Source organism: Mixophyes fleayi, chromosome 4 (assembly GCF_038048845.1).
Source record: "Mixophyes fleayi isolate aMixFle1 chromosome 4, aMixFle1.hap1, whole genome shotgun sequence".
Lineage (NCBI taxonomy): Eukaryota > Metazoa > Chordata > Amphibia > Anura > Limnodynastidae > Mixophyes > Mixophyes fleayi.
Genome location: NC_134405.1, coordinates 221,877,863 through 221,896,441, shown reverse-complemented (window position 1 = coordinate 221,896,441; position 18,579 = coordinate 221,877,863). Strand labels below are relative to the sequence as shown.

Sequence of the window (18,579 nt, the reverse complement as noted above, 5' to 3'; positions counted from 1 at the left end):
TATGTGTGTAGTATATTAAAATAATATGTGAGGGAAGGGAGGATCTTAATATAGTGTGGGAGGTAGGCTATTTAATGGTGGAGTGTAGGTGGGGGCTAATTATTTAAGGTGAGGTCACAGAACCTTTAATTTAATGCTGGGGTGGTTTGGGGCAATTAATTGAATACGGGGCTGATTTTGGGGAGGAGGGATATTTATTAAATGTGAATATGAATTATTTAATGCCGGGGATGGTTGTGGAAAATGGTTATATTTACTAAATGTAAAATTATTTTTATTTTATTGCTGAGACTGTTTGGAGGGAGAGAAATAGGTTTTGATTAAATTGGCATACTGTTAATTTAATGTTGAGGCTGGTTGGAGGGAAATATGTCAACATATTTAATGTGAATATTACTATTGTTGGGAATGGAGGCCTAATTATAAAAAGTGAGTGCTATTGATTTAACACAGGGGCTGGTTGGAGTTCTCTAAATCTCATGTGTTTTTTTTCTCAAAATAGGGCATCCAACATTCCAGGATCAAGGCAAGCAAGAACTGAGCTAAAGAAACCAGCTGCCACTAGTGGTGAAAGTGACAAAACAGGTAGGAGAGAACTGGGCAGTCTGCCAACTGTCCTGAATCTGGTGGAGCAGTCCTGAATTTGGGCAACTGTCTCACTTAGTCAGGATTTGGTCCGACTGCAAGGACAGTTTCGGAGGTATGTCCCGCTTCATATTGTACTGTTTGTGAAGGCAGAGCTGTGTGCATCTAACAGTAGTGCAAAAAGTATTGCCTGTGTATGTGTCTAAAATTTGTCTAAAATGATAACCATGTTACATAATAGGGGCCCTGCTGTCTTAAATACCTTGGGCCCCCCGAGCCTTAATCCAGCTCTGGTTAGAGGAAGGGAGCCGATAGCTGTTCCCGGTCCTCAGACAGGACACAACCTGCAGAGCAAGCCAAGGAGCTCTAAGTATCACAAGATTTGGTAATCTCATGAAACAGAGCTTCCCTGCTCACTCTACAAGAAGTTCCCAACCCGATGGGTGTCAGCAGCACCAGAAGCATAGATAAGTACAGTGGGCTGGTGGTGTCATATTGTAGCTGGGAGGACGTGATAAATGTAATTTTTTATTACAATATATGTATCAATGCGTGAAGTTGACAACGCCCCCAGCACAATGTGGCCACGCCCTTTTCGGCACACAGTGTATTTGTTACTCGTCTATGGAGGGGGGCCCCAAAAGTTCACTGTACCCGGGCCTCAAATTTCTCTTGCCAGTCCTGTACATACACACACACATATAATATTATTAATATAAATTAATATTATAAATATATATATATATATATATATATATATATATATATATATATATATATATATACATACATATACACACACACACACACACACACACACACAGATAGACATGCACATACTGTATCCTTGTAGTATAATTTTATTATATAAATTAATGATATTTTATTATATATGTAATTTATATTTTTTGTTTCAAGACCTGGTTTCCTACTATATTCCAGCTTTTTTTTAATAATTTATTGATCCTGTAAAAAAAAAAAAAAAGGATTTTTATACTTACGATAAATCCCTTTCTCTGATTCCATATGGGGGACACTGTTACCATGGGATTGTAGCTGGGGAGTGTGGAGTTGGCACTTAACTAGTTAAACTGTGGCTGCTGACAGACTCCTCCCCTCTGCAACCCCTGTAGTTAGTCAGTGTAATTCTAAAGTCCTCAAGGAAAGGGAGTCGAACAACCAAGAAGCAAACAGCAGAAGAACAGAAGGAAGGGAACGCAGTGTCCCCCAGATGAAATCAGAGAAAGGGATTTATCGTAAGTATAAAAATCCTTTTTTCTCTTTCTTCCTATCTGGGGGACACTGCGACCATGGGGATGTACCAAAGCAGCCCCCCTAAGGGAGGGACCATCCTGGATGCACAGCTCGGAGCACGATGCGGCCGAAGCTAGCACCCGTGGACACGAACCCACTGAACTGATAAAATTTGGTGAATGTATGGGCCGAGGACCATGTGGCCGATCTGGTGGAGTATGCCGTAACGTGGGTAGGCACAGTCCGTTCAGCCCTAAGACACACCTGTTTTATTGTAAAAGTAAGCCTTCTAGCAATGGTCTGCTTGAAAGCTGGCCAGCTTATTTTCCTGGAATCAACTAGGACAAAAAGAGAGTCCGTACGCCGAATGTCCAAAGTTATTTGGACATAAATATGTAATGCCCTGACCATGTCTAAATATAAGTGAAACCTGTGGAAGCATCTTGGAACAGTAGCTCCACTATTTTCCTGATTAATGTGAAATCCGGAAACTACTTTCGGTAGAAAGGAAGGGACAGTCCGAAGCACCGCCCTGTCATCATGGAAGACCAGGAAAGGCTCCCTGCAGGAAAGAGCACCAAGCTCTGGGATTCGTGTAGCTGACGCTATGTCCAGCAGGAACACCACCTTCCATGTCAGAAACCTAAGCTCTGCTGACTATAATGGTTCAAAAGGAGGTGCTTGTAGCATAGATAGTACCAAATTAAAATCCCAGGGTGCCGTGGGAGGACCAAAGGGAGGTTGAATGTGCAGAACCCCCTGCAAAAAAGTACGGACTTCCGGACGGTCCGACAGACGCTTCTGGAAGAAGATGGAGTCGAGACCTGTATCTTTAAGGATCCCAGGCAGAACCCTACATCAAGACTGTTTTGAAGAAACCCTAGCAGCCAGGGCAAATTAAATTTACTTGTATTGTGTGTCCGGTCTTTACACAATTTAATGTAGATGCGCCGAAATCTATGATAAATGCAGGCTGACACTGGTTTTCTAGCATGTAACAGGGTATTCACCACCCTGGAGGAGAACCCTTTTGACCGCCAGAGGTTGGCTTCAACAGCCATGCCGTCAAAGCCAGCTGAGACAGGTCCTGATGCTGAAAAGGACCCTGTAGAAATAGGTCATTGTGAAGAGGTAGACAAAGTCCTTGACCCACTGCCATAAAAAGGATGTCTGTGTACCATACCCTGCCTGGGAGTCCTCCCTGCTTGATCCGTCTGAGAATTCGGGGAAGTATTGGAATGGGAGAAAAAAAGATACCCCAGCTGAAGATTCCAGTGCATTGTCATTATGTCCAGCTCCACCGCCAGCGGGTCCCTTGCTTCTGCACAGAATCTGGGAACCTGCTGATTGTGTCTGGACGCCATAAGATCCAGATCCGGAAGGCCCCACTTCTGGACTAATATCTGAAACACCTCTGGATGGAGCGACCATTCCACTGCTGTGTGACGACTTAGAAAGTCGGCTTCCCAATTAGAATGCCTGGAATGAATACAGCTGACAGAGATGGCACGATCTGTTCTGCCCAGGCAAATATCTGGGCTGATATGCCCATTAACCTTGGACTCCTTGTCCCGCCCTGTTTGTTGACATATGCCACCGCCATGGCATTATCTGATTGTAATCGTACCGGGAATCCCTAAATTAGGGACGGAGCCCGTCTGAGAGTCATTAACATGGCCTTCAACTCCAGGATATTTAGTGGAAGGGAGCTTTCTTGTTTTGACCAAAGACCCTGAAAATGCAAATGTAGCATCACTGCACCCCAGCCCTTTAGAATGGAATCCATTGTTAAGATGATTGAGGAGCATGGGGCAAAGGATCTGCCCATGCTTAGGTGTTCTTGACTCTTCCACCATCTGAGGGATAGACGAGCCTCTGGGAACAAGAGTATCCTCTGGTGCTCCAAGTGGAGAGATGAACCTAACCACTTCTTTAGGAGATCCCCCTGGAAGCATCTCGAGTGAAACCTTCCATAGGGGATTGTCTCGAAGGTTGAGACCATCTTGCCCAGTAACCTCATGCAAAGAAGCATGGAAGGTTTGTGATTGTCTAGGACAGTGGTTCCCAAACTTTTGCAGTGCACCCTTAGAGTCTCCAAATGTTTTCAAGGCACCGCTCCAAAATAATTACTGAGCAGTCCTGTTTTAGAAGTAGTTGGGTCAAAAAATTGTAATAAGTATTTAGGTCACGACAAAAATACTTATTTAGTTGTATGCAAAAATGCCCCTCTGCATCCAGGGACACTGCCCCCTCTGTATGCAGGCACTCTGCCCCCTCTGTCACGCTGTCCCCCCTCCTCTGCCCTCTGTCACGCTGCCCCCTCTGCCCTCGGTCACGCTGTCCCCCCTCCTCTGCCCTCTGTCACGCTGTCCCCCTCCTCTGCCCTCTGTCACGCTGTCCCCCTCCTCTACCCCCAGGCACGCTGCCCCCTCTGCAGCCCTCTGTCACGCTGCCCCATCTGCAGCCCTCTGTCACGCTGCCCCCTCTGCTGCCACACTGTCCCCCTCTGCTGCCTGCTGTCCCCCTCCACTGTTACACTGTCCCCCTGTGCTGCCACCTGTCCCCCTCCGCTGCCACACTGTCCCCCTCCGCTGTCACACTGTCCCCCTCCGCTGCCACACTGTCCCCCTCCGCTGCCACCTGTCACCCTGTCCCCCTCCACTGGCCCCCTCCGCCTGCCACACTGCCCCCCTCCGCTGCCACACTGCCCCCCTCCGCTGCCACCTGTCACCCTGTCCCCCTGTCCCCCTCCGCTTCCACACTGTCCCCCTCCGCTGCCACCATCCTTTTCACTCTGCCCCACACCAGACATAAAAAAAAAGAGAAGACAGAAACTTACCAATCAGCGCGGCGCAAGGTACCCAGCAGCCTCCTCTCTCCCGCAGCTGTCACTGAATAAAGACGTCAGTGACAGCTGCTGCGGGAGAGAGGAGGCTGCTGGGTCCCGGCGCCTCGCTGATTGGTAAGTTTCTGTCTTCTCTTTTTTTTTAAGTCTGGCTCGCGGCACCCCAGTGACAGCGCCGCGGCACCCCTGGGAGCCGCGGCGCACAGTTTGGGAACCGCCGGTCTAGGACCTTGGTAACTAGGTCTTGTAGCGAGCAAACTCTGTCTTCTGTTGTCCATTAGAAGACATAAGAAAATCATCCTCTGGACTGGTATTAACTGCGACTTATGGACATTTATTAACCAACCGTGAAGCAGCAGGGTCTCTAAAGTGAGGTGTAAATGCTGACGAATAAGCTGATCTGAGGGGGCTTTGATCGGCAAGTTGTCTAAATAGGGCACTATGCTCACCCCCATAGACCGGAGGCGGGCAGCCATTACTGCTATGATTTTTGTAAATACTCTGGGCGCTGTGACCAGGGCAAAAGGAAGCACCCTAAATTGGTAATGGGCCGCTTCTACCGTGAAGCAGAGCAATGGCTGGTGCCCCTCCCATATAGGTACATATGGGAGGGACCCCGCGTCAATGCCCACGCAGAGGGCCCCGGGTCCTGTTGTCCCATAGGCAATTTTATTTTACATTTTGAACAATTATAAAATTTAGCTTTGGTAGATTTTCCCTCATCAGACAGGATTACTGAATAGGAATAGAAAGTATAGTATACAGTCAGACAGGTATAGATTGACCCCTAAGTATACTACTAATCCTTGACGAAGTCACCAGTAGTATCTTAGATTTTTTTATTTATTAATTTATTTTTTAAATCCTAATTATATATGTATACATTTTTAGTGAGTAGAGAACAATATATTCAATATTGTAACTACAACACTACATTTGTTGTAAAACACAGTATACCTCCTCATATATATGGATACATTTTTAGTGAGTAGAAACCAATATATTCATTTGTGTAGCTACAACATATCTCTTGTAAGACACAGTATACCTCCTCTTATATAGCAAGTATAGTGTAATATAAAGATTAAATAATACTTAGCCTATCCAGGCTAATGTATAACAGGCAGGAGGGAATCCAGCAGCAGCCAAGTCTGTCCCAGTTTGACTGCAAAAGTTTCCTTCTCCAGCCGATGCTTTGGCTCTGAGGAGGAAACCAATCTGCCGATTAAGACAGGGGGAGCTCTATAATAACTCCTGCCTTTCTGCAGCGTTCAGTGGCCTCCTGACTGCTTATAGCAGTTTGTCTGCGGCACTTCTCCTATTAAGCCCGCAGACTGCCTCTTCTTAATGTCTTAAAATGCATTGTTCAATGTAGCTCAGACCCCTCCCCTCTCTGAGGAAGGGACTTGGTAGCTTCAAAAATGGTGGCAGCCATCGCTTCTGGATTCCGGGGCGCACGCAGGGGGAGTTTCTGGGTCTCCAGGAACCCCTCCCCTCCGCTAACGAAGTGCCCCACATAGCGGCACTGTACTATACAGCAGCCACAGCGCTGTCAAAGAAGCGTCCGCGGGGGCGCATGCGCAGAAGCTCTGATGGGAAACACCACCTAAAAATCCTGCATGCTCCCCTGTCTTCTCCCGCTCTCGCGTGCCAGCATACTCCAAAGAAGATAGGCGGTTTCTGTGAGAGCCGTTGCTCTCACTACCTGACAGCGCTGCAGTCCTATAAGTAAAGCAGCCCTGCTGTCCCTTTCTATCTTCTTTCTACGCTATAAAAAAAATGGCCTATAAAATAAAATAAACAGGAATAAAATAAAAGTCAGCCCAAATCCTTGGCACTTAGACTACATTGACTAGCTACAGGCGGTTGCAGAGGGGAGAAGTCTGTGAGTAGCCACAGTTTAACTAGTTAAATGCCAACTCCACACTCCCCAGCTACAACTCCATGGTAGCAGTGTCCCCCAGATAGGAAGAAAGAGAAATATCTTTATAATTGGTGAGTTCTGAAGTCATCACTTCAGTGTTCATTAGGAAAATTGTTAAATTAGTTATTATGAATATTATAAGTCACCTCCTTGACCTGTGTAAAAGTGCCCTGGTGCGTTTATATGGTTGTGGAACCTGTCGAAGGCCTATAATATCATCATTCACAGGAGCAATAGTGGGCGGGCAGCACGGTGGCTAACTGGTTAGCACTTCTGCCTCACAGCACTGGGGTCATGAGTTCAATTCCCGACCATGGCCTTATCTGTGTGGCATTTGTATGTTCTCCCCGTGTTTGCGTGGGTTTCCTCCGGGTGCTCCAGTTTCCTCCCACATTCCAAAAACATACTGGTAGGTTAATTGGCTGCTATCAAAATTCACCCTAGTCTCTCTCTCTGTCTGTGTGTGTGTCTGTGAATGTTAGGGAATTTAGACTGTAAGCTCCAATGGGGCAGGTGATGTGAATAAGTTCTCTGTACAGCGCTGCAGAATCATTGGTGCTATATAAATGATGATGATGATGATAGTGGACACATTCTCCCATTTAAATTAAAATATTTTTAGTTATGCTACCAATAGCAGTTAAAAATGGTGCTTCCTTTAATCAATACACAGCAAAAGTTAAATTATATATGTATGAAGCATCTCTGCTAATGAGTGGTCTAATCACAGACTAAACTACAGCCTATACTGCATTAGGGAACTGTCCTCACTCTGTCACCTCAGAAGCAGCAGGAAGAGGACCAAAGAGAGGATATTACTGCAATGTGGAGAGCCGCATGTAACCTATTTAAGTTCAACTACACTGTTTTGCATTATCAAAAGGTTTGTTGTGCCCACACTGGGTGGATACTGCCATATGACACTTATGAATGCTTGACTCAGGGTCAAATATTATGAATATCAAAGCTACTATGAGCAATAAAGATAATAGAAAATGACTATTACCATGCTTTTTTTCAAATAATTTTGCTGTCTCAACAAAATAAATACATAATTTTCATGTTTTTCAACAAATTTTATGGAAAAATGACCGTACCTGCACATCTATGTATTTCAGTTCTTTACAGTTACTTAAACCATCAAGTGCGGTTAATCTACAGTGCCTCAAAGACAGATATTTAAGTTTTGCACATTTTGACAACGTAGAAAGGCTGCATCCCGACAAGTCACTAAGAGCCACTGTTGTAACCTAATAATAAAACAAAAGGTTAGGTCTTGTCTGAACAGCTTTAATACATTACATTACAACATACATTACGAACAATAATGATTACATTAATAATTGGAATATATTTCTAATGAAAGAAATGAACAAAGTCCTCCATTTAAAATGAACATGTAATGTTAGAGGAAGAAAACAAAACTCCTGTACACAAAGCAAGGATAAGATCCAAAAACATACTGGTAGGTTAATTGGCTGCTACCAAATTGACCCTAGTCTCTCTTGCTCTCTGTCTGTGTGTGTGTGTGTGTGTTAGGGAATTTAGATTGTAAGCCCCAATGGGGCAGGGACTGATGTGAGTGAGTTCTCTGTACAGCGCTGCGGAATTAGTGTCGCTATATAAATAAATGGTAACAATAATAATAATAATAATATTATTACATATATTTGACATGTATTTATCAATTATTAAAATATTAAATAGTACTATTAACTAAATGTATGGTCAGAAAAATTACAGTATTTAAAGAGTACTAATAGTTAATTGATGAGAACATTGTGGCACTCATATTTGTACAGTAATAATCACAATCTGAATTTATAAATTTAATTAACTTGTATCCCTCCTATTTTCTTACTTACACCCCTTTCTCACCAAAATCCCAGGTCAGACACGGGATAATGAACACGGTTTTAACCAGTGTTGCAACCATTCACACTGCCCTACTTTGGTCCCGGGTATATATATACCGGGTCGCTGCCCTTCACACTGGACCTGTGTCTGCCCTGCATTTTCAAGTTGAGACCCTGCCATGAGCTGCTTTTAACTGAACCTGGGTTGAATAACAGGGAACACCTTTCAGACAAGAGCGTATCCTGCTCCAACTCTGGAACGTCGTGGGTTATTCCCAGGTCCGTGCCTCTGTGTGAAAGGGGTATTAACGGGGCCTGTGGGGGTTCTATTTACTAAATCTTTTACTGTGCTGAGAAAGTTTGGACCCTCCCCACATTGTTTAAAGTGTTAGTGGTTTCAGATAAGGAAGGAGAATTAGTATTCCCTCAAATCTGCTGGGTCAAGATCTGACAGGAAAGAAAGTTCTTCCCCTCCACCAGTGACAACACAGTGCTGAAATATACGACCGCTACTTGGGGGATTCCAGGACATAGGCTGGAGGAAGTTGGGGTGTTACATGTTTGAGATAGGGGGAGGCAGATGTTCCGGTCCTGGCAGAATTCATCCATGAAACCCTGCAGACTGCAGCAACTCTCTGTAAGAGGGCAGAATATCCTCTTACAATTATTTGGTGGAACCTCAGAAAAGATATGAATATGTCTATCGCTGTATACTATTTTGGCAGATTTTCAAAATTGAATAAATCTAATCCTATCATGAAGCTGTATACAGATCAAACAGATTATTTTAAAATAGGAAATGACTAATCCACCCTTCTGATTGACATATATATATATATATATATATATATATATATATATATATATATAATATAGAATGGACTTCCAAAATCTGCTTTAGATAGGGGCAAGAAAAATACTGACATTACTATTATACTTTACTGCCATTATTTCCAGTGTCCCTCTTTCTTATGATCAGTCCAAAATAAAAATATTTTTCATACAATTTGTTAGGCACTAATTTTACATGAATAATTTGTTTTTGTCCTAACCACTACATACAAAATGTTATCAATGTACTTGTACATTTGTATGCTCTTGTTTAGCCTAATCCATGGAAATACAATTTTCTTTATGTACCATGGTTCTTCCTATAGTGCACCACTGCTTATAACAATATTTATTTGTACAGCAGTATATTATTATTTCTTAAACTGTAGCAAGCCTACTCTTTCATGTATATCTATATGTTTCTTTTAAGATCAGTCATGCAGAATGTTTAACGTTTGTTTAACATTTTACATGAAAACTTATGAGAGATCTTTTATTCTTTACATATACAAATAAATAAAAACACTTTGCTAGTACAAGAGCTCTTGTACAAATCATGCACAATACCGACATATCAATATACACATATATAACATTAAAACGTCTAAACACATGTAAACTGTTTTTTGTTTTGTTTTTTAAAGTTAAGCATGTATATATGTCTAAATTCCTCTGGTAATGTAAAAAAACCAGTAACAATTTAAACACTATGCTTATATTTTAAGACTGTCTTTTTTTGTGGGGTTTCTATAATCATTGACTAAATACACTCTCCAGCAGACTTCAAGTCGCTAGTATTTTTGGGGGCATATTGAATAAGGATTCGCGCCCACGTTTAAGCGCGGCTGCGCGTATAAAGTGTCATTATGGTACCGCAACAGTTGCAGTACCAGGACCCGTGCTTCCGCGCATAATCGCGGATGTGAATCCTAACTGAATATACCCCTTGGAGTCTTGAACTTTAGGACATATGCAGCCAGTTGCATACACCCAGACCACGCTATCATGCACAACATTCTCTGACTATAGTTAATAGGTTTTTCCTGATGTGGGTCAAGCAGACAAAAAGCTGGGGGCCTGGACTGCATATGCCCAGCCCACTAAAGATATAAGGATTACCAGTAAAAAAAAAAAAAAAAAAAAAAAAGTGTATCTAACCATAGGCTACATATAGATTCTCAGAATACAACCTTTGGGACTATTTTGCAAAACAGAACCTTGGGGTCTTGCCCTCCAAAACGGTGTGCTCATCCTTTAAGAATGGCAATGAAACTAAAGTGAATATCTATTATTGTACTTTTGTTAAAACAGTATATAAGTGGTTAATGCGAGCATCACTGTAGAAATGAATACACATAGTTGATTTACATGTGTTCTTTAAGTTCCAATACCTGTTGTGATTTCTCAGCTGTAAAATATAACACCATTAGAAACTCTGCCTAACCACAATTACTGTAGAAGGGTAATTTGTATATATGTGAACTCTCACGCTCTGTGATCTCTAGAGCTTACGGACAATCTTGATTAGCTCAGGGTCCTTTACCCAATGTTTTTCACTCACTCTCCATTGATAGGGTCACTTATCCTTTGATTTATGTCAAAGCCGACAGCTGTTTTATACATCTTAGTCAAAAATTATCTGTGTTTTTAAAAAAAAAAAAAATATTGCTAAGCACATTATCAATTCACAAATATGAATTACTTTCTTAAGATCAGTATGATATTGCTTTTAAAGCATAATACAATAAAAACATACACGGGTCAGCTTGTTTAGAAATTTCTCAGCTATAATCATTTTTTGTGAGTGAAGAAAAATAGCCGCACGCATCATGACATACGGGAATCATTTATTTTATTACTGAAGCCGTGTCTGTTTTCCTACACATGAAATTGGGTCTTATTTGATAATGCAAAAGCAAAGGCTTATATGCAGTGGAAAATGTTTAATGAGAAACAACAGATGAAAAAAAGTGACAAAATGTTTTTATAAAGACATCTTAAAAAATGTGTTTACCTTAAGTCCTTGGTAATGTTCTTTTGTGACTAAACCAATGTATCTAACTGTATAATATGGTGCAAACGGTTCAAATTTAATATAACCTAAACATATATCTTTATTAGTCTTGCACTACGTTAATCAAAGCAGTTTAGTTGCTACAGGCTATAGTGCACCATTTGCCCGGCCTATTAAATAAGGCTTTTACTGTCCTTGTGTTGTCACCACCGAACAAAGCAATTTAGTGACCTGAATCTATAGTCCCATGAAAGTAGCCTAGGAACTAGTATCAACACTGAGGCACTAAGCACACCAAAATGTCTCGTGCCTCATAACTGCCTCTAGTCCATAGTGGATCGATATGCTGCAATCCCATGGTTCATCACACACTATGGCCGCCTTCTCTGTGAGTTGATTACAAAAACACTTAAAATGCAGCTTTAGCCTGATGACAGATTATGTTTACAGCTATCTGAAACACTTCTATACTGATGTAATCACATCCAACACAATGTGTGTGTTTCTTGGGTAAAAACTCATTTTCGTTTCACTGCTGCAACGTACATATCACAGTAAGGGCACAGTGCAAGGAACTGGAAACAATTTTGCAGATTCATCTGAACAAGAGCAAAAGTGCCAATTGGTACTTTTACAATGTGTCTCCATGTGTGTTTTTAATACATTATGTTGCTAAATTATATGCACTTAGGATATTACTTGCTGCAAAACCACAAGACTTTCAATTTCCTGTGCTTTCTACCTCGCAGAACAAAGTATAAAAACATGTTCTGGACATTACATTTTCTAATTATTTTCAGACTAAATCAGTAAACATTTACCATTTCATCTAACCAAATACAATATGTAATAAATACAACACAGTTACAGTTAAAGCCGGGAACTGTGGCCAGCATGAGAGTAGAAATGCTATGTGAGGAGTAATAACTAAATACATGTGTGTCATGCAATGAAGGAAAACCATGACGGAAGAATATCGGAAACTGCCTCGACAATACTATAAACAGGTCATATTATTTAAGGATACACTTTGAAAGCCACAAACAGATTAAGCGTTTCATGCACCTTCTAGTTCACTAAAATTCAAGTCCAACTGTAGCCATGCTGAGCTTTTCTTCCAATATTGTGAACAATGGTAGACAGAATTTCCAAGTCATTTTTTCTCTTTAAACTAATCAAATAAAATATATAACCATGCTCCTGGAAATAATTTTGCTGCTAAGGCCGTCAATTTATTATTTATACATTAGCACATGTACAATTAAAAAATATATATTTCTCACTATTTCTATGGATAATTACATAACAAAAGAATTTGAGAATTCTAGTTACAACCAGAGAGTAGAGTGTGGTCTGTAAAAGTATGGTTTGAGGCGCTTTAACATAGATTATGGGCTTGGAACTATGCCACTTGGCAAATGCTACACTTGATGACTCCGAGATGGGCTGGCCAAATATCCTTAGCCAACATCAAAGTCTAAGTGATTACATTTGAATTGTATCTCCGCACTAATGTTAAATATTAAATGTAGGCTCAATTCTACTTTAACGATTTTAGGCTATGTAAGTATCATACCACAAACTATATAATCAAATTTTTTGGAGAGCACATAATCTTGAAGTACAACATTCGAGTATCTGCCATCAGCAAATGTCACATTTATTAATCCATCATGAGGTTTTTCAAAGCTATTAAAAAGAATGGGAAAATCGTTATTGCTTTTTCTCAGCATTGTGATGTTGGATCGTGAACATAATCTGGAAAGAAAACCATGTGTGTGATATGCTGTAAATAGCTAAAAATAAACATAATTTTAATAAAAAATGAGAGGCTCATTTGCTCATTTAAGTTTGCTGCAGAAGAGTTAATTGACAGTTGCAAAACAATTATGATCACACAAATTAAATACATAAGCCAGCATCCTGTACAAAATAGCCCAAAACCACCACTACCTGTTGCATGTCATGCCAAAGATTGTTTTGAAGGATGAGGCTTTCCTTTAACGGAGGTAAATTCTTTGCTGAAGAGCTTCTCCTTTGTCTTGTCTTTCTAACCACATTCTTTTTGTTGGTTTCCCTCAAAATCTTGGACCACGGCTTGCAGGATTTCATCCACGTTAGTCTCTTTTCCTCAATGTCATCCAGCAAGACAAGAGATTCTGCTGTCATGGATACAATTTGTGTTTCAGTCTGTGTGTCAGCAGCAATATCCTCTACATTTAGGTTAGCATGAGTAGTCTCACTTATTTGGCACAGTTGAGTTTCGGGTCCGGGTTGAGACACAAAGGACTGCATGTTTTGACCCTCTATATAGCTTATAACAGACTGTGCGTTATGAATGTGCTCCCCAGTGTCTAAAATATATTTTACTGGATATGATTGCTCACACAGTGTCATATAGGAATTTTCATTTACCAAAATCTTCAGTGCTCCCTTAGGCTCTAAATTGTGTACCAATGAAGAATTATCAACACAGGTTACATGATTCTTTTCTGTTTCTTCAGGTTTCCTATCAGATATATTTAATCTTTCTAAATTTGTGTTTATTACATTGTTGGTTAAATCCTTTTCAACATGTATTTCTTGTTGTTGCATCTCATCTTGTTTTAATTCTTTTCCTTCTTTCTTATTAATTTCTTTCACTGTTTTCTCAACTGTTTCTGGTCGGAGATTATCCTTTTGTTTAACAACTTCATCTGGGCTTGTATTCTTGGAAGTATTTGTGATGTTATCAATTTCTATTTTCTTTTTTGATTCATGTTGTATGCGCTTTGCTTTCTCCAATCTCAGTTTTTCTTCATTCTTCTTCTTCTCATATTCTCTTTGTCTCATTTCCTGTTCCAAATATTCCTGTCTTGTGGTTTCTTCCATTCTCTTTTTCATTAGGTCTTCGTTTCGCTTTTTCTCTTCCTCCCTTCGGTTTCTCTCCTCAAGCTTACACTTTATTTTGTCTTCCAATTCTTTTCTTTCCATGTCCATTGTATGCTGCAGTTCTTCCTTCCGTATCCTGTCCTCTTTCCTCTGCCTTAAAATTGGTGAATATTTTTTCATTATTTGGTGTGCTCTGAATGCTGCCTGGATTTTAACAGCTGATTTATTCTGTAGTTCCTCCAAATGTTTTTTGGCTTTAGCCATCTGTTCCTCAAATGTGTTTCTCTCTTTAATCAAATCTGCCTCCAGTTTGTTAATTAGATTCTAAGGAAATAAAACCACAAGAAAAAAAAATATTCATTATCCCAAGCACAAAATTTGAACAAAGATATATGACGCAGGCATTGAAAGGCATATATAAAAGTTCAGATACTAAAAACAAAACACAAGCATTTCAATCCTGTAGATCAGGCCCTTCCAACCTGCGACCCTCCAGGTGTTGTGAAACTACAAGCCCCAGCATGCTTTGCCGGTAGACAACCAGTTGCTAGCTGGAAGGGCATGCTGGAACTTGTAGTTTTACAACACCTGGAGGGCCGCAGGTTGGACAGGCCTGCTGTAGATATGTGTACCTGATGCATGCACCACGACAGGCCAGTAACATCAATTGGGAATTGTAGGGAAAACCACTGTCTCGCAGGAAAGTATGGACAAAAAAAAACAACCCTCCCTACACTTATACAAGCAGTGAATAGGTCCATGGTATAACACACCGCGCTGCTCCTAAACATCAATGATTGGCTGTGGGGCTTTTAGTAGAACATTCTGGTGATTAAATCACTGCGCTGCTCATGTTTACAGCCTCTCGATGACCCAGAGAAACACCATGGTGTGTGACACACACTCCTTTAAATTCCACTTATATAGGATTAAGAAGTGGCAATAAAAAAGGGAGAATGAATAGAATGAATTACACAATAGGGGAGGTAGGAGGAGACATAAATTACAGTGAATATGGCGGAAGAATAAGTTACAGGGGATGAGAGGGGTCAGGAATGAATTACAGGAGATGTGAGGGAGAGTGAAAAACCGGTTGAGGGAGAGGGAAATACAGGGGGAAGATGGGGGAGAGAATGAATTACAGTGAAAATGAGGGAGGGGAGGATGATTTATAAGGACATGAAAGTGATTAATTACAGTAGGGAGAATGAATTACAGGAAAGCTGGTGGGAAAAAAATCTGTTTGGTGGATGCCCTAGAGCTGTAATCTCTCTATGACACTGGTGACCCATTTGTTTGAGAAGGAGCTTCTCCATATGCCCCGAAACATAGACAGGCCCCCAACCTGGTGGGAGAAGCCTGTCATGCGGCCTGCTTGTCAGAAGGCTTAGGATTTTTTTGCTGTGTGCAATTCTGAGGGAACTCTCTGATGCAGCCTGACAGCTGCAATGAGAAACCACCCTCCCACGCTGTCAAATAGCGTACACAGATTGGAGAGAGGTGGAATGCCTGTTTGTACCACCTCCTCCACTCTCGCTATAGGCAGCCCTCTAAACATCTGGACAACTCCTTGGGCACTGAAGTAAAACTGAGGTACACTGGGGCTGGGAAAGGGGAGGAGCTTTGGTTTTCAGAGAGTAAACTCTTAAGTGCAAAGTGCAAGGCTCAGTGTCCCCCAATGTAGCAGCGTCCCCAAGATAGGATGTTGGAGAAATATACCTAATGTACTGTGTCTTAGAGGTGAAACCTCTAATGGCAATGTTAAATTAATGGTAACAGAGCAAAGTTAAAAGAGATGGTACTGGATGACAAATGATCAAATCTGAGTGATTATAAGGTATGCCTAGAAAAATCTAATGTTTCTGCCTTTATTGGGAATCTGTTTCCAATTGTTTGAGTTTGTACCCTTGAAATGTTAACTTACTCATGCTATTTATATTTCAAAATAAAGTCTGTTAAATTCTGAACATTTTGTTTTTATTCAAATTTCACAATCCTGTCCTAAGGAAATTAGTTTTTTGTTTACTCAAAGTTGCCAAAATTAGCAGATTTTTGACATTTTCAAACTCTGATAAATTAAAAACTAGAAGAAATAAAAATGCGAGACCCTATCTTATAGTGCTAAATGTATGCAGAAAATAAAAGTAAAATAAAATGGTAAAATAATTTGCACTGGAGTATTTGGAATGCAATTTCCATTAACATACAGTTTATTTACAGTAAGAGCAGTGACTTGGTTTTATTCGCAGCCAATACAATTTACCTGGTGATTTTTTAGCTCTTCTTCCAATGACTCATTGTTTCTCTTTAACTCGGATTCAAGTTTCTCCTGTTTCTCCTTCAAAATAGATTTAAAGTGCACATTTTACATTCCTGTATCAGCTTAAATCATTGAAAATAGCCACAGATTTGCTCGCAGCTGCAGTCATTTACGATGAGTTAAATACTATATTAATGACATTTTTGAGGGAAGCAGGTATACCCATAGATAGAATACTGTCACTATAGCAGAGGTTGCAAACGAAGGGTTTTACTGCACCCCGCTTAATCTCAGATTAGCTAAAACTGGGCAGTCACACATACTGTTGTGTTTCAGTCTAAAAGACAATCAGCTGACAAAACCAGGACTATTAAAGAGTGATTGACAGTCAGTTACAGCCCATTTCACTTTAAAAGAGTTATCACTTTTGAACTACCTCTCTGTTTTATTAGCCACCCTTCATGTAACAAGGGCCTTCTAGCATCTTCTAGGTTTCCTTTCATGCCAGAACACAGCATCTGAAACAAAAAATTGCCACATTCGCGCATGACGCAGGGTGACCCATACGGAGGTAAAGCCGGAAACAGCGGGGTGCCACCGCCAATCAGGCCCCCGGAGAAAAGAGCAGCACAGTGGCCTAGTGGTTAGCACTTCTGCCTCACAGCACTGGGGTCATGAGTTCGATTCCCAACCATGGCCTTATCTGTGTGGAGTTTGTATGTTCTCCCTGTATTTGCGTGGGTTTCCTCCGGGTGCTCCGGTTTCAGTCTCCTGGACAAAACCATGTTACAATTAGTATTCTGTTTTGCACATAAGTTAAATACTGCCTGTTTTTTCATGCAGCACACAAATATCAACTTTAAATTTCCGTGTACAAATAAGCTATCAAGTATTTGTGTGCTACATGAAAAAACAGTCAGTATTTAACTTATATGCAAAACAAAATACTAATTTGCACCCCTTGCATTATAACATGGTTTTGTCCAGGAGACTGAAATAAGAAGTTTCTCAAGTTAAGATCCTCAATGAATCAGGCCCATTGTCCTTAGAGCCATGATCATAAGCTCACTTTCTGATGAGTATAAATAGTGTGAAAGCCAAACATGAGTTGCTAAGTGTCCCTAAGTCACTAGTCTAAGAAGAGAAGACATATAATAATAAAGCATTTCAACATTGTATTACAAATATATTATATAGATTACAGTTGATAAATTGGATAAATAAACTAAAATGTTTGGACAGATTGCAAAAAAAAAAAACCATACTAGCAGATATGTTCATAGAGGGAACTTTAAGGGGAGCTATGTAACAAAAAAAGTATTTTTTAAAATAATCTTTGTAAAATTAAATAGAATTGAATACTGCATCTTGCTTCAGTAGAAGACAATGTATATTTAGAATTTTTATGGTGTTCCTCACTTTTCTTAGGTTTACATGTGCATGCCTACAAACTGCCGCTATAACTGCTAACTGCAATAAATATACAGGCTTTATATGCCATACAGCCATTCATGCTCAATAATATAAGAGTAGCCTCACTGAGAATATACAATTTGTTTAAAACAAAATGCGCTGTAAATTTAAAATACAAATGTAGCATTTTTAATTTTAATAAGTGACATAAACATACCGATTGCATTTAACCATGCTCCAATTGATAAACAAATCATTGGGTGCAGTTATCAATACAGTTAAGATATGGCTGTCAGATGTCATCAAGAAAGTGCACTACTTGTATACAAACATTAATTTGGCCACTAGAGGCACTGTTCCATTACAATGTAGTAAAGATTTTTCATACTTGCCTCCCATGACGGGAGAGGGCCGTGGCTAGAGGGCGGGAGGGGGCATGGCGACTCAAATTGCATCATGACGTTTTGTCGCAGGGGGGGGGGGGGGGGCTAAATGACACGATTCTCTGTGAATCGCATCATTTTATTATTATTATTATTATTATCATCATCGTTTATTTGTAAGGCGCCACAAGGTTTCCGCAGCGCCGTACATGGTACAAACAGTAGACTATACAGGGTAAAACAGTACATTTTAGAAATGGAATTGCGTGGTGCGGGAGAAATGCCAGCTCTCACAGGAGTCCGGGAGACTGACCCGAATTTCAGGAGTCTCCCGGACTTACCA

At 40.6% G+C, this 18,579-nt stretch overlaps 1 protein-coding gene across 4 annotated transcripts in view; it reads right to left on the bottom strand.

The window, feature by feature from the left end:
- The window catches only part of LRRIQ1 (leucine rich repeats and IQ motif containing 1), a 145,223-nt gene that overhangs the window by 111,161 nt on the left and 15,483 nt on the right, over positions 1 to 18,579 (bottom strand). For all 4 annotated transcript variants that reach the window (XR_012691364.1, XR_012691363.1, XM_075209368.1 and 1 more), the window contains exons 6-8: positions 16,444 to 16,518; positions 13,263 to 14,504; positions 7,706 to 7,858 (exon numbers count right to left, since the gene is read on the bottom strand). Coding sequence is in view for 2 of the 4 variants with exons in the window: in XM_075209368.1 (XP_075065469.1) it covers positions 7,706 to 7,858; positions 13,263 to 14,504; positions 16,444 to 16,518 (1,470 nt within the window). In the remaining 2 variants the exon portion in view is untranslated. The remainder of the gene's footprint in view (positions 1 to 7,705; positions 7,859 to 13,262; positions 14,505 to 16,443; positions 16,519 to 18,579) is intronic.